Genomic DNA, 16,134 nt, shown 5'->3' with positions numbered 1-16,134 from the left:
AGACGTCCTTCTAGCCGGAGGTCTGCTGAGCTTGCCGAGTCTCTGCGGGAGATTTAGACCCCACTGCTGCTACGGGACCGCTTAGAACGAAGGTCTAAGCAGGACGCTTGCTTGCTCCGTTGTTCAGCTGCCACCTACGCTTACTGGAGGCTGAGAAGCCTCGAAGTCTAGGGCTGGATGGCAAACTTGCTCCCTGTGGGACAAGGGCTCCCCAGAGAAACAGGCAGAGCTGCCTGGAAATTAGTAGTGTAGTGATATGGAATGTGTTATTTCACAGGAATAAATTCCTTCTGATCAGACAGACAAAAAACTGGCAATCTGTACAAACTCAAAAGAATCCATTTTCAGAAAAATAAATTACTAAGGGGAGAGGAGGGTCCATTTCTCAATAAATATGTGATTCAGCTCACCTAAGACTTGGAAATTATCTGGGGACGGGAATCTAACATTTGGGTCCACAAAGGTTATTCTAAATACATCTGCAGTCCCAAACCTCCCCAGGCTCCCTTCTGCCCTTGAAAGTCCCACATCCTTCCGAGCCGCAGGTTTGGCTTCTGGTCGGCTGGACGCACGGGTGTTGGTACAGTTCAAAAACGTGTCCTTGTGCCTGAAGTCCCAGGTGCTTGGAGTGTAAAAGAAAACAGGTCTTTTGGATTCCACCTTCTAAAACTACATGTAACCACCGCTTCACGGGAGGACGATGGCGGTCCTGAGCAGGACACCGCTGGGAGCCTCTTTCTAGCAGGTATAAATTGTCTTCTCGACAGAGGAGCGATGCAGACACAGGGAGTCAGTTCTGCTGTAAAATGAGGTTTTCCAGTTCATCTGCAGATCGAAGCAGAAATGCCGCTGACTCTCGGTAGCCAGCGATCAGCTGCCGCACTGCACTGATCTCTGTGGGGCTGAGCTGGGCAGCCTGCATTCCCCTGCTGGTGCTGTTGGAGGGGGCCGTGCTGGAGGCCCCACCTTTCATGCTGAGATCGGTCGGACCTGCCAAGGAAAAGCAAGAGGGAAACTCAGGCAGAGCAGCCTTGTCCGTGTCCATCCTGCCACGACAAGATCCCCAGCGGGAGCTGCTGCTCTCGGACCTCTGCATCAGCAGGAAGGTCCCCACAAAGTGCGGTGCCCTGGACAATGTGAGAAGCCCCCCAGCTCCCGCAGCACAGGCAAGTCATTGCCTCTACAGCAGCCACAAGGAAAGAGACTTCAGAGTCAACATAACAAAAATCCCATCCTGCAGCCTGTCCCATCTGCTCTGCGAAAGGAGGGTCTGTGGCCGCGCTCTGCCAGGTGCTAAACCTGCCCCATGACAATCGTCTTCCAGGTTCTGGTTTTCCCTCTGCACATGGCAAGTAACATCTCGCACGGGGCATTTCCCTGGTTTAGTGCTGGGGAACTACGTGGTGTCTGTGCCCAGCACACGCGGGGCCGGGCTATGCGAGGAGGGGACCTGCCCTGCCCAGGCTCTCGCACACCGCCCCGGCCAGCAACACGGTTACTCAGTCTTAGGTATAACATTTTGGGGGGGCTAAATGGTCTTACTAGGGTACACATTTCTGTGGCTTAGTCCATAAACGAAATGAAATCCTGCAAAATTTATGATCTGCCTGATGGGTAGGGATAATTTTTTCTCCCAAGTCCATCTCTGCTCCACCTCTATCGCATCTGATCAGCTTCTGACCATGTCCATGTGTCTGTCCTCTGCAGAACAGGACAGACAGCTTCCCCAGCTCACAAACCCCCATGTGTTGCTACAGATCAGAAACCTGCAAAAAGTCACAAAATTATCAAGTTCTCCAAGATCCAGGGAACAGTCAACCGTGGCTCTGGCTGTCTGCAGATACATGTGCCCAACGATGCACACGCATGTGCAGCCCAGTTTGGGTGCCTGCACGTGGAAGACTTTGGCAGGAAAGCTGGTGCACAGTCTGAGGAGTGACACGGCCAGGTAAAGGCAGGGGAAAAACTGGATTTAGCGTTGCACTGGACTAAGTAAGAGAAGCCAAACAAAGTGCAAGAACCACACAATCATCTAGAAATGGAGAGAAGAGCGAAGATGTGTACTAGAGATGTGATACTAGTTGGGGAGAGGAGGCAGGTGAGGCTGCAGCCGGGGGGTAAGGAGAAAGAGAAGACACTGAACTGACGCCTTGGCTGTGGGCTGGAGTGCCGCAGGCTGACGGAGCAGTTGGTGATGCTGCAGAGGCTTCAGGAGGGCTGAGCTCCTGCTGGGTGGCCTGATGCAACCATGGGACACCAAGGACACCAAGCAGTGACCGGGCACTGTGGCAGTTTGCAAACCAGGACAGGATAGTTCAGCAGCTCCCCCCAACCAGGCGGGTCCCGGTGGTGACCAGTGGCAGGGAGGGGAAGGCATCGCCCTGGGGAGGGAAGGAAAGCGTCCAAGGAAAACAATGCTGGAGCAGCAAATGCAGTGGGAGGAGTGGCACCAGCAGAGGACTTCCACACCAGGCTAATCAGTGCTCCACGAAGGGGAGGAGGAGGCTCTCATGCGAAAGCAATTTCACTGGACAGAAAAGGCAGCAGTAAACGGAGCCTGTTTCCTGGCTCACCAAGGGGGAAGGAGCTGGGAGTGGGGATGTGGGTTTGAGCAAGAATCGCCTTAGATGGGGGGTGGAGAGAGAAGACACTTCTGGGCAGCAAACCAGAGGGAGGAGAAGGCGCAGCTCCTTGCAGCGTTCCTTGCCAGTGCTACCAGAGCATGCTCTTACCTCTGAAGGACTCTGAAGCAAAGAGCTTGGGCAAAGGGGAGAAAAATAATGGCAAAGCAGAGGTTTAAAAAGCCATTAGAAAGAAGCAAGTTGCTGCTGTGTGCTACACCCGGGGCGCGTCTGCTCCTCCTGGGGCCCGTGCTGACTGGGGCTGCTCTGAGACGGTTCTGCAAGTTCGCTGCCTCTTGTCAAGGAGCCAGCGCTCACGGCTGGGCTGGGCGAGAGGAGGGTGCCGGGCAGCATGGGGGGCCAGGGTTGCCTGTGCTGCCCTGGGGAGGAACCATGGCTGCCTCCGCTGTGGCTGCAAGGATTAGGTCTCAGCAGCTGGAGGCCGGGGCGGGATCTTTATTCAGGGTTAAGAAGCATTAGGAAGGGATGATAAGAGTTAATCCCAGACAGGCATCTCTCAGGGCTCCGGAAATCACATCCTTCCAAATCCTCACTCCTGTTGGGGTGGGCAGGGGCAGGGCAGGAGCCCAGAGCGCACAGGGGCAAACAAAGGCAGCCCGGACATTGCCGAAGGGCCAGTCGAGGACCAGCGTGGGCTCCAGCCTCCTGCCACTGCTGCCAGGAGGGCAAAGCCAGAGGGCTGCTGCCCACGGCGAACCCTTTGCCCCATCCCACACATCTTTCGCCCAGGTGCCAGGGAGTCACCAGGTACCACGGGGCGTTCCCGCACGCCCTGCTCAGCCTCAGGCTACTCTGCTCTGTTCACTTGCTCCTAACTCAGCCTCAAGCCTTGCCTGTGCTCTCGTTCTGCCTACCCACCCTGCAGCCTCAGTCCTGTTCCCCCGACCACTCTTCCCACGTGGCCTCCAGCACCTCGCTACCCTCTTGACCTGCGGCAGGAGCTGGCACTGCTGGAGCCCCCAAACTTCACCATCCCTGTCCCCATCCCTGTCCCCATCTCTGAGAGTAGCCGATGCAGGCTGGGAAAGGAACGGCTCATACCAGCAATGAGATCAGGGCAGTGATAGGCGCCCGATCCTGTTAATAATTAATAGCTGGTACAGATTCTCTTTTTTTTTTTAAGTGACACTCCTTCCCTCCCTCTAAGTGCCACCTAGACCGTCCTTCCAAGTTCAGTTCAGCAATTAACTGCCTGCTGATGAGGCAATCTAAGCAGCCGGCCAGAGGCCTCCGTCAGCTGCAGGAGAAGATGGGCTTTTGGAGCAGCTCTGGGCGGCAGCGGGAGAGATGCTGCCACAACCCGGCCTGGCGTGAGCCGCAGCAGCAAGCCCTGCCTCGCCCCCAGCAGCCAGCTCAGCCTCACAGTGCAGGATGCCGGGGACCCTGCGGTGCACTGCCTGGGCATGGGGCAGAGGCGATGGCTGGGTGGGCTACCCCTGTCACCGTGGGCCCTGGTGCAGCGTGCAGCCACTTACCGTTACTGTGGTTGCCCGTCTGGAGGGAGGCGGGTGGCTGCAGGCTGCCCCCCAGGGACCCGTAGCCACGGTAGCTGTAGTTCAGGCTTCCATTGATGTAGACTGGGTCTTGGGAGTAAGATGAAGCTGGCAGTGAATAGGAGGAGTGGGTGATGGCTGTGGAGTCTCTGGAGTGCTGCTTGTCTAGAGCAATCGGTTCGTCCTGCATGGGGGAAACACAGATTTCCTCCAGCAAGGAGCCCAGCCATCCTTTGTGGCCAGAGGGAGGGATGGCATGGGGACATCTGGTCTCCTGTGGCTGCAGGATGGCCACCACAAACCAGCGGCCCCGGCCCCGCTGGCCTGAGTCTCAGGATGCACCATGGTGCCCTGTTCTGCAGCCTTCTGACTTTTAGAAAGGCTTTTAAAAATCCTTTGCCAAATTGCTCAGAAACTGCTCATGTTTTCCCCACACCCTCCTCCAGCTGCGAGCACTGTACCTGGGAGGTCTGGTAGATCTCCAGTCGCATCCTTTTGGCTGCTTTCCGCGTTTCGCTCTCACAGGCGGCGGCCAGGATGTTCTCTGCCATGGCCGAGGTCAGGTGCGGTGGCGTGGGCCTGGTCTGCGGAGACACAAGCAGAGAATGTGCTCAGAGACCTGCTGCCCCAGGAGCGGTGGCGAGCGGCTGGGCAGTGGGGCGGCCACTCACCATCTCCATCCCGTTCTTCTTCATGCGGCGACAGGACTTGAGGTAGGTGCGGATGCGCTTGCGCGCCCGCTCCTGGAACTCAGGGAACTGCCGGCTGCAGGACTCGATGATGGCCTGGATCTTCTCCTTGGGCTGCTTAGAGATGGGAACCATCCGGTCCAGGTTCTCGTCCACGAAAAGGCGCACAAACATCTGCAAAAGACAAGACAGATGGTGGGAACACCGAGATGGGAGGCGGGTGGGTTTGCCCTCCCTGTGGAGCCCTCCCCTTACATTGAAGGCCTTTAGCCTCTCCGGGTCCATTCCCTCCGAGTCATTTATCTTATCGTTGTCTTCATGGTCATCATGGTCATCGTCATCTTCATCGGCCGTGGGGGCCCTGCCGACGGTCAAGTCCTCGGGGCAGCCGCTGACCTCTGTCTTGATGGAGTCATAGCTACCGGAGCTGTACGGAGGGGACTGAGAGGAGATGGGGGTTACCGTGAGCAGCCCTCGCCTGCTTGCTCCTGCCCACTCCTGCCCACGATCACAAGGAAAAAGCCCTTTCTCCTTGTCTCACTGCTTCTGACCCCTTCCTGATGTCCCCCAGCAACCTGGGGAGACAAACCCATGGATGCGCTCCCCCAAGCACCAGCTCCTGCCTGCTCAGGATAGGGGGGGGGACACAGTGGTCTCAGGGACCCCACAACGGCCTGAAGTGCAGGCAACGTGGCTCTGGCTGGTGGGGGCTGTGGCTCTGCCTGACCCTGCGGGAAGCGCTGCCCAGACCCAGTGGGAATGGGCTCCTCCTTGGGCAGCAGCAGCAGCACAGCTGGTCAGGGGTGAGGCAAGCCCACTGTAGAGCCCTGGCTCTGGGGCAGGTGGGGTGTGGGGGATGCCCCCGGCTCTCCCAAACCTTCCCTCCCTCTCTCCCTCCCTCTGCCAACCACTCGCTTGGCACTCGGGCTGAGTTCTGCTGAGCAGCAGCAGCCCCGAGGCTGGAGCATGGCCAGGCACAGCTGCTCCGCTGCAGCGGTGGCAGGCGAGTGCAGTGCTCGTCCGTCCTTCCCTCCCTACAAGGGAAAGGCTCCCAGCCCTGCCACCCCCCCGTGTTTTCCTGGCACAGGGGCAGGAGCCACGTCCCTGCCTGGCCTCAGGCGTCTCACGTGCGGTTGCTCCCAGTGTGTTGTGCCCCGCGCCAGCTGCATTTGGGGATGCGCGGCGCCCCATACCTCTGCTGTGGTCTTCACCGCGTACTTGACCCTGCTGCGCAGCCCGTCAGCGCTGCAGCTGTCCGACTGGTAGGAAGGGGTGACGTGGGCAGGCGCGAGTTTGTCACAGAGGTTGATGGGCTGGTCGTCGGCGGAGGCAGTGAAGTCCATGGGGGCCGCGGTGCCATTCCCGTTCATTTCGGGGAAGGCGCTGTCGCCCTGCGTGCTGCTGGAGGTGGAGGGGTTCAGGGTGGAGGAGCCATTCCCGCTGCAGCTCTCTGATGAGGAGTCATCTGCAAGGAAGGACAAGTGGTCACCCCTGTGGTGCCGTGGACCAAGTCCCTGAGGTGGGTGAGCGGGTCTGCCCCCCCGTGGCACCAGCCTCCCCCGAGCCTGCCTGCAGGGCCACCGGCATGAGCAGCGTGGAGGTGCCGCTGCTCTGAAAGCCCCTGCCTGGCCGGGGCTGCTCTGGGCTCACTTGGCAGGTGAGTTGGCTGGCGGCCGGGCCGGCACAGCCGCGCTTCGGGCCCTGGGATGCAGCAGCTGGAGGGACAGACACCAGTGCCTGCAGCTGCAGGGCCATCACACAGCTCTTCTCCCTCGACCTTCAAAGCAGACCGGATGGTGCCGTGCCCCACGTCTGGGCCACCCGTCCCTCCGGCAGGTGACGGTCCCCACGCCTCCACCCAGGGCCACGGCGCCTGGGCTTGAATAAGAACTTTGGAATTTGGTCCTTTTCGGTTTCTGTTTGCATTGCAGGGAGGAGAAAGGGGCACTACCTCTCCCCGCCAGGTCCCTTGCCTCCCAGCGTGGTCCTCCCAGCCCCGTTTGGAGCTGGGTGTGGTGGGACGTGACAAGCTCCAGTGCTGGTGGCTCAGGGACATGCTGCTCTGCAGAGTGCTGGGGCATGGGGATGGCACACAAGGATGGGCTCGCTTGGGTGGGAAAACCCTGACTTCATGCTGCCTTGAAGCAGCATTAGGAGCCCGTTCACAGCGGGTGCGCCGCCCGGCAAGGCCTCTCCGCACGCTGCTGCCAGGAAGGGACAGGGGCTGTACAGACGTCCCTCCTGTCCCACTCAAAGGCCAAGTGACCTCCTTCACCCTATGTGGACACTGCTGCTCCCCTGTTTCCACATGCCCCAGAGCCATCCCCGCAGCAGCTGCATGGCCACCCCTTTCCCCCATCGCCCGAACAGGCAGAGCCCGTGGCCCAGGGGCCCGGCCACAGCGCTGCCATGCACACCCGGCACACAGCCCGGCTCCTGCTGGGTCTCAGTTACATTCACACACCCCCAGGTCCTGGGACCATCCCCCTGCCCGTGCATGGCTCTCACCATGCCGGCCTCCTGCCTTCTGCCATGCCAAAGAACAGCCCGGTCGCAGCACAGAGCCCGGCCCTGCCTGCACCCAGCCCTGCCTGCACCCGGCCAAAGAGCCCAGCCCCAGGGCCAGGCACGACATTTTCAAACTGCTCAGCCCATTTCCCCTTCCCTCCCCCTCGCTGCAGTAAATCCTTTATTTCATTAGGTGCCTCCGCAAGAGGGAAAGGGCGAAGCACGTGGGGAGCCGCTTCCTGCGCGAGTGTGCGCCGGGCGGCGAACAAAGAAGCTGCCGGCAGCGACAAGCAGATGGCGGTCCCCGCGCCCGGCCCGCGTCGCCACAGGACAATGGGGTCGGGCTGCAGGGCGGCCCCAGCACTGCACCGATGGCTCCCGGCGCATGGGCGCTGGGTCCAAAGGTGTCCGGGTGCAGGGTGGTGGGATAGTGCCCGGCTGCTGCCACCCACCCTCCTCCTCCTCCTCCCCCCGCCAGCACTTTACCCGCGGGAAACTTTAATGAGCGGCTCGGCAAGTGCTCCTGTGACCCTGCAGCAGCCCAGGACTTTGTATCCCTTAAAATAAACAGACTTGAGGACACTCGGGCATCCAAGCCGACCGTGGGGGCCGGCCGGGGCTGCTGCCATGTGTCCCCAGCTGCCCCACCACAGGCACCAGCACTTGCTGCTCAGCCTCCCGCCTGCGCCATGGCTGCTCCTGGCCCTGCGAGCCCCTAAGTTAAAGGGTCCCCACTCAAGCTCTCCACTCAACAGAGCTCCCTCCACCTCCTTTCCCTTGTGCTGATCCACTTACTCGTCTGAGCAATGACCAGAGCTGACCTAATCCCCGGGGTGGTGTTTATGTGCTGGGTGCTCCGGGCTGGCGGCAGGCATCACCCTCCCCGGCACGGGGCTGGCTCCAGGCAGAAGCCCTTGCTCCCGGCCAGGGCTGAGCGCTGGCTCTGCGTGCCAGGGAGCACAGGGCTCCGACAGAGCTCAGCAGCCAGCACTACCCTGAGGCACCTTCCGAGCCACTTCTCGGGACCAGCTCTGGTCTCCTGGCTCCGTGCTGCAGCGGTGGGGCTCTGATGGGCTGCTGCAGCCCGGACCGTGGCAGCAGGGCTTCTGCTGCTGGCTCAGCCATACACGGCAGGGTAGGATGCTGCGGGCACTGCCACCTCCTGCCCCTACACCCCTCCTGTCCCATGGCACCGGGGGCTGGGGCTCTCGGGCCCCCACGGATTTTGTTCACCAGCCCGGCTTGCCTGGCTCAGCTCCCGCACCAGTACGTGCACTTCGGGGCCCTCTGCCCCAGCCAGGCTGCTGAGCCTCTGCCCCACGCACGCCTTGTCAGAGCCTGCAGCCAGACCCACCACCAGCACTCTGTGCCGTCAGCACGGGCGCAGGAGAGGTGCCGGTTTGGCCATCGCCCCACGCAGCAGCAGGCAGGTGGCTGGAGGCACGGAGGCCTCCCCGCCTGCGGGATGGCAGCCGTCCCTCCCCCTGCTCTGCTCTCCGCGCCAGGAGACACGGGGCTCCCAGAGGGAGGCTCCAGCCTCATCCAGCGATGACTCTCGGTAGGATTAGGGAGAATTATTCCCGTGCGCGGAGGCACGAGCCGCACGCCAGGCCCCACCATCAGCCCGGGCACAGCCACAGCAACAGCGCCGTGCCGCAGGGCCAATCAGCGCCCGTCCCGCAGGCCAATGGCAGGGACCTCCTGCCGGCTCCTGGGGCAGCAGGCAGCCCCCGGCACGGCTGCCTGCACAGAGAGGGGGCCAGGGGCCCTCCGTGCCATGAAACCCCGCCACCAGGCAAAGGAGACCAAGAGAGGCATCACCTGGGAGAAGACTGTGCAGGTGCCCTGAGCATCCCCAGTCTGCCCCGTCACATCCCCAACCTGTCCTGGGCATCCCTGCCTTGCTCTGAGCATCCCCAATCTGCCCTGAGCACCCCTGGTCCTCCCCAGGCATCCCACTCTGCCTTTGTCCATCCACCTCCAGCCTCCCCATGACCCCAGCTCTGCCCCTGGTCCCTGCAGCTCCCGTCACCGTCGGCAGTGCCAGTCCCACATCAGCTGGGCAGGATCCTGGGGGGTGAGGTCTGGACCCCCCAACTTCCCGGTGTCTCGGGTTTTCTTTTGTGTTGCACAAAACACACACAGCAGCCGCAAATCAGGGTTCTGCCCAACTCTGCTGCATTTACAAACCTTGGGTTTGCTACAGCCAAAAGATGTTGAAAGCAAAGAGGAAGATGTGTCTAGGAACCTGTCCAGTGGGAATAAGAAAATGAAATGGGAATCTAATGTAAGGAACCAGCACCTACTGCAAGAACAATTTAGTTTAAATGAAGGATGAATGCAAGTAAATCACAAGGACTGTAAGCCTGCTAGCTACAGATAATTTTCTTATTTCTACATTTTTACAGGTTATGCTCTCCCAGAAGTGCTGTATATTAAAACGGTCTTGTGGGCAGAAAAATGTCCACTAATTCAGATTGCCGAGGTCCCCGGGTCTGAACGGGAATGGCCTCAGCCAGCTTAGAAACACAGATGGGCTTGGGAGGGAGCGCTGCGCTCTCCTGGTTGGCGGACGGGGCAGTGCCCGTGCCGGTGCCGGTGCTGCTTTGGTGGGATATCTCCAGCCCACGGCCAGCCCTGAGCAGCGGCTGGGGCACCCCACAGCGAAGCGGGACCTGGGGGAGAAGGAGCAGGAGCCCTCCCACCTTGGGTGCCGGGACTGGGTTTACGCTCCTGCTCTGCCAACGGCAGCTGCGGCAGGACGCTGAGCAGCAGCGGGGCCATGTTGGCTGCGCTCCCAGAGAATCACCGTTTTGGTAAAACCCAACAAATCTCTGAGCCTGGAGAGGTTTTCTACAGACTCCCAGCGAGCGCCCAAAACACACGTAACGAGCAGGGCTCCGGCAGCAGCAGGCGAGCAAGGCCAGGCTGCGCAGCCATGAATATATTCATTATCAACCAGCACGAGCCTGGTGAGCTCCCTGCTCACGGCTGGAGCTTGGCTGCACGAGGAGCCCCTCTAATGAGGATAATTGGGAGCCCCCCTGCTCCACCCCCGCGCCCTAATTGAAGCAGATGGAACTGTAAAAACAATGTCACTTCTAACCGGTTTGATCTTTCGGTTGGAAAAATGGAATATTTCATTCTCCTGTTTAATCCCCTCGAGCTGGGGCTCCACAGGCTGGAGGTGGAGACCCCGGTACTGCGTGGGGAATGCCGGCAAGGCTCGGGAGCCCGATGGAGGCTGCCCGGCCCCGAGGCCCCTGGAGCACTGCCCTCCTCGGCCCCATCGCGGAGGCCAGGCCACGGCCGGGCAAGAGGCGAGACTGGCGAGGAGGCCATGGGGAAGGCGCCTTGCGCCTCTGCTGCGGCCTTGGCCTCTCCCTGGCAGTGCCCAGCCCAGGAGAGCAAGAAGCAAAATGGCTTCTTGGACTGCGGTGCTGGGGGAGGAGGGGATCAGTCACTTATTAAATGAATTAATCAGGGCTCAGTGTTTTCATTTTGAAGAGGCTGCTGGATTATCCTTGATTTCTGTGGCACTGGATTTGCAGAGATCAGGAGGGGAAGGGGCGATTTCCAACACCTGCTCCCCGGGAGATTTTACAGCAGGGAAGTGGTTGGGTTTAACGTCTCTGTCGGCGAAGGCCACCGCGCCGCTCTCCAAAGGCAGAGTTAAAGATGAATGGGGCAAATTGTTCCTCCTCCTGTCACATCTCCAGAGTGGAGACAAAACCTCTTTTGACTCAGAAAACAATGAGCTTATGTAAGAGCCAGCGGCCCACGGAAACCTCGCCGCAGCCCCGCACCGCGCAGCAGGCCAGGGGCCGCCCGGCCCTGCCCGCACCCCGCACGGTGGGAGCCCCTGGCCGGCACCGGGGTGGCGGGGCTCGGCCGCTACCCGCCTGCCTGTGCGGCCTTGGGTGCTGTGGTCACCGCCGGGTCCCATTGGTGACCCTTGCTGCCCTGTGGACCGCCATGGAGTCACCAGCCGTGGCCCTGCCTGCCCTGCCTGCTCTGCCTGCCCACGGCTGGCAGGGTGGTGGCAAAGGTTGATGCTCCCACTTGAGACTCCCCATCACTACCAGGAGGGGAATGCCCCATTTCCACACCACCGTGGCACCAGCACGGGCTGGAGCCGTACACCCAGCCTGAGAGCGGCTGTCAGGAGGGCGCAGAGCATCCCACCGCCGCCCGCCTGGAACAACAGCCAGGAGGATGAAAAGTGCCATAAATTATTCACTCACAAAAGAGACGAGAAGGGGGAAGAAGGGGAGGAGGAAAGCCTGCGAGGAAGGGATACTTAATACAAATTAGAGAGACTGAGTGGGAACGGGGGCCCCGCGGGGGGCCACGGCTGGGCAGCAGTGCAGCACTCATTAGGCGCAAGCGAGCAGTGCCCCGCGGCTCCCGCACCCATGACCGGGCGGTGAGTGGCAGGAGAGGCCCCAGCCGTGCCGGCTGCCATGGCCACCCCGGCCCCACACCACTCACGTGCCTGGAGCACGAAGCCCATTTTCTCCAGGTCCTGCCCGGCTGATTGCCGCCAAGATGCATAAGAAAAAAGAAATGTCACTGGGGGCCACGGAGTGGTGGGGCTGGCCAGTGTCCAGTTAAGGCGCTCTATTTCCTGTCTTCCTTCGTTAATGCAAACCTCGTTATGTCCCAGACAAAGTGTCCACCCTCCGCCTTCCCTCCCCGGGTCCCTGCCTCTGACCAGAACCCTCGACGAGCCAGACATCTGGCACAGCTGGACACAATGCGCATCCGCAGGCGAGCTCAGCCGGACAAGGCAGTGCTGTGCAGCCAGCTCCCCCTCCCTCGGCATGAAAGGTGCCCCCCGGTGCCGTCTCCCCCCAGCTCCACTGCTCAGCCCGAGGGAGCAGCTCCCTCCGGCACCGGGACCTCACCACTCCAGCCCCACACCGGACATTCTCCTGTGGACTGAAGCCTGGCAGCTCCCGCAGCAGAAAGCAGCCTTGCCCCAAACGCACTCTGTTGCTCGGTTTTCCCTTCTCCTCTTGACTCCCATCCCTCCTGCTGCTGCTTCTCTGGCCAGCTCGCTGCTCGAGAGGGCTTGAGCCAGGAGTGGGCCTCACCGGCGGCGGGGAAGGAGGTGGTGCAGAACAAGCCTCTCCCTGTGCCACCACTGCTATCAGCCACTGGGATCCCGCCACAGGGAAAGGACATGCCGTGGCCCTGTGCTGCCCAGGCACTACCTCTCCCCATGCCAAACAAACGGGTTTGGTGGCTTTGGGTAGGATTCACGCCAAGCTGGTGACTCCAGCACAGACCTGCCGCCAGACAGAGCCTGCTGCTCACCCCTAATCCTTCGGGAAGGACAGAGCAGGGACCATCCCCAAGCGACTGGGCTCTGCACCCCTCCCAGGCAAGGGACACACTGCGGGGCTCACCCTGCTGTCTCCACTCACCCCTTTGGCTGGGGGTGCTCAATTTGGGGAGGAAGGTGGGGGCACAGGCCATCCAGTAGCTTGGTGATCCTCTCTGCTCCAAACCAAGGAAGAGCCCCCCCAAAACTCTGCTCTGTGCACCAGCAAGATGAACTGATCAACTCGGCAGAGCCTGCACCAGCCAGGAGGAAGCACCAAGATGAGTTCAGCGTGAGATGAGTTCAGTGCGACAGGCTGATGAAGCCACCATGGCCCTGCAGCGCCTGTGCTGCACTTCGCAGCCTTGCAGCAGGAAAGGACAGCTCTTCAAAAGGTGCCGAAAGAGGGTGTTTATCACTGGTGAGGGCCTTTGCTTGGAAGGACCAGATGTGCCCCTGGAAGACGTGACAGGGAACAGAGCCACCAGCCCGGACTGCTCAGGCAGGGCAGGGACGCGCTTGCTGACTTCTGCCATGAGGACAGCACAGCGTGGGGACACCCGAGGGACAGAGGAAATATATGCCTAAGAAAAGCAAGATAAGGTCACATCTAGCTATTGTAAGGCCTGGATACTGGTCCAGGCCCTGAGCTTGGGCTTCTAGGAGGGTGCAATCCAACACTGGTGCAAGAAGCCCTGAAAACAGTGAGGATTTTGCAGCCTGGGAAAAGCAAGGGTCTCGGGGCTCGCAGACCACCTCTTGCAATGTCCGTGCATCTGCTGGGCCTTCCCTGTGGCTGGCAAAGGTGCATTTGTGTTCACCTGGAGCAGGGACAGGGTTGGCCAAGGAAAGCCCCAGCGGCGGAGGGGAACCAGGAACTGTGCGACACCTGATGCTGCCTGCAGTAAGTGGCCCTGCTACGGCGAAGTGAGGAAGGTGCCATCGCCCTGTGGCTGGGTACCAGCTGGTGTGGAGCAGGGCGTCATGGCTGTCCTAGGGATGGAACCTGGCGTGAGGCTGGTGTGCGGGGTCCTGCAGGCATCAACTGAGCTCACTGTGCAGGCCTGGGCCCGGCTTCTGGTCTGCATTTGGCAAGAGGGTTGTTCTTCTCCCCAGAGAGCACTCTACTAGGTCGGCGGTTTGGGGAACGTGGTAATGTGCAGCTCATTGTGGACATCTTGCCAAATAACAGCGGCATGACCTGGAGCTGCGGACGCAGCAGAGAGACTGCTGTGCTGGGGACAGCTCAGTGCTGTCCCTGCCAGCCCCAGGGCAGGGTGTCCAGGGGAGCGATGTGCCCTACCCACTCCAGGGATGGCATCCTGAAATAACACCTGCCTGCATGTCCTTGAGGTGCCTCCTTGGAGCACTCCTGAGGGATGTCCCCAACAACCGGGAGCCTTCCCAGCCAGCTGCCTTGAGGGATGCCCCCAAGGAGCGCGTGCCTTCATAGTTAAGTAGGTTAAGAAAGTCCTTTCTCCAAGGTCTAGATTAGCCGCTGTTGCTCCAGGCAGAACAGGCTCAGCGGGGACGCTGCCAGTCAAGCGAGGACTGCACGCAGGGCTCTCAGCTGGAAGGGGATCTGTCCCAACATGGTGCCATGATACAATCCCATGTCCCCCATGCAGGGAAAGCAGATCTTACACCCAGGAGCTTCCCCTGCTCTTCAGAAGGATCGGGCAGGATGGGCTGGGGAGCAGCAACCCCTGCCCGCGGGCTGAGTGCTGCTCCTGGCCTGCATCCTGGAGCAGGATGTACGGCCAGAGATGAGGCACGACATGTCCTGTTAGCAGGCAAGATGGAGGCGTCTTCTACGTTAGTTCAAGTGCTTTGCCATGTCACACAGAAGGGGGTTCAAGGTCTGCCTGCTGCTTTGTTTTCAAGGGCATTGCTCTCACCACCAGCTCACAGCATCCCTGTGATGAGAGACCCCCACACCAGACCAAACTGGGAGGTTTTGTGATGCTGCACTTGCCTGTGGACACGGACAGGCTCCAAAGATGGACAGACCCCAGCTGAAGCTGCTGAGGCAAGACAGGGCCAAGAGCCAGGACCTGTGCTCAGCTGGGAGCGGGCACAGGACGTCTTCGGGGATAGCGATGGCCACAGGGGACAGTGAGACAGCACAGCTTTCAGGGTCGCTTTGCTCCAAATGTGTGCTGGTTCTCACAGACACGTCCCTCCAGGATGTCCTGCACAATAACTCTGCTTCAGCAGCAAAGGGTTCGTGTTGATCTTGCTGTCGCTTTGGGTAGCCGCCGGCTTCCTGCGAGCATGTACACTGTGAGCAACATCCGACAGGGAAGGGATGTTGCAGGGATCTTCACGTTTTCCGTGCTGGGGCCCACAGGATGAGTAACAAAGGAAAATAGAAGGAGCAAGTGTGTGTCAGCATCGTTGGTCAGAGCTGGCTGATGTGTCCTGCATCCCGTCGTGCACCCACTAACCAACGGGAACCCTGGCTCTGCTGCCGATGTTCTCCCAACGGTGCCTTCTCTGTCCCTTACCCAGTGAAGTCATTAGGTCTAATTTGTTCTCCCTGCTGTTCCAAGGGCTGATGCTGGTTGCAGCATGGCTATACTGGGCCAAGGTTTCTGGGCACAGAGACAAAAGAAGGTGTTGGCTTTTGTCCTAGCTGCTTGTTAGCTCTCTGAAGATTTAGCAGATACCTGTGCATCAAAGCATGGGATGACGGTTTCCTGCTCTCCTGTCTCTCTGGATTTCATACTGCTCTGCTCCTCTGCCATAGGAGAGCACTTGCTCCTCCCTCTGAAACACCTGGAGTTGGTGCTTCCGTACTTTAAACAAGACTTTTTTTAACAAGTGTGTCAGACGATACTGCTCTCCTACTAGGCAACTCTTCATTAAAACTTTATACTTTAGGAAGCCTTTCACAGAAGACACATTTCAAGCATCCTTGCCTGTTGGACAGCGGCAGGTGGGAGCAATTTAGTAACTCAAAAGGATTTCCAGAGGGAGGAGAGTATCAAGTCCTGAAGAAGCTTCTGACCAAAGGAAGCAGCGTGCAACTAGACCCTGCTGCAGCGCCGGGATACCTGGAGCTGTGCCCGGCCCGGCTGCAGGGGAGGTGCAGGGCTCACTGTGGTGCTGGCCGCATCTCCCAGAGGTGGTGGAAGAAGGCTGGGGCTCTGTGAGGCTGCTGCAGGGCACAGTGAACAGCTGAGCATAGGAGACGTGGATAAATATCCAGTTTTGGCATGGAGTACTTTGACCAGAGCCCTTGGGCTGCCCTGGTGTGGGCGCTCTGTGGGGCACGTTAGCCAGCTAGGCTCCAAGGAGCCTGCAGTTCACACAGGCTGGTTACTCACATTTAGATGATATCCTTGAGAAAGTCTTGCATGTGCACAGCCTTAGCAAGCCAGCGTGAACCAGGAAAAACACATTTGATTCCAAAAAAAAGAGCTCTCATGGGTCGAGAGAAGAGGAAACTGAAGAGTGCTCGACACTTTGATTCA

General features: G+C 59.8%; 1 protein-coding gene across 6 annotated transcripts in view; it reads right to left on the bottom strand.

Annotated features, from left to right (window-relative positions):
- Positions 1-323: 323 nt before the first annotated feature.
- The window catches only part of NOL4L (nucleolar protein 4 like), a 62,271-nt gene continuing 46,460 nt past the window's right edge, over positions 324-16,134 (bottom strand). For all 6 annotated transcript variants that reach the window (XM_054845709.1, XM_054845711.1, XM_054845714.1 and 3 more), the window contains 6 exons: positions 6,018-6,289; positions 5,080-5,265; positions 4,807-4,998; positions 4,597-4,719; positions 4,118-4,319; positions 324-990 (listed from right to left, as the gene is read on the bottom strand). In XM_054845709.1, coding sequence (XP_054701684.1) covers positions 791-990; positions 4,118-4,319; positions 4,597-4,719; positions 4,807-4,998; positions 5,080-5,265; positions 6,018-6,289 — 1,175 coding nt within the window. In that variant the 3' untranslated portion in view covers positions 324-790. The remainder of the gene's footprint in view (positions 991-4,117; positions 4,320-4,596; positions 4,720-4,806; positions 4,999-5,079; positions 5,266-6,017; positions 6,290-16,134) is intronic.

The sequence above is a fragment of the Grus americana genome, chromosome 17, assembly GCF_028858705.1.
Source record: "Grus americana isolate bGruAme1 chromosome 17, bGruAme1.mat, whole genome shotgun sequence".
In the NCBI taxonomy this organism is placed as follows: domain Eukaryota; kingdom Metazoa; phylum Chordata; class Aves; order Gruiformes; family Gruidae; genus Grus; species Grus americana.
Note: the sequence above shows the minus strand (reverse complement) of the source record. Positions and strands in the feature narration are given on the sequence as shown.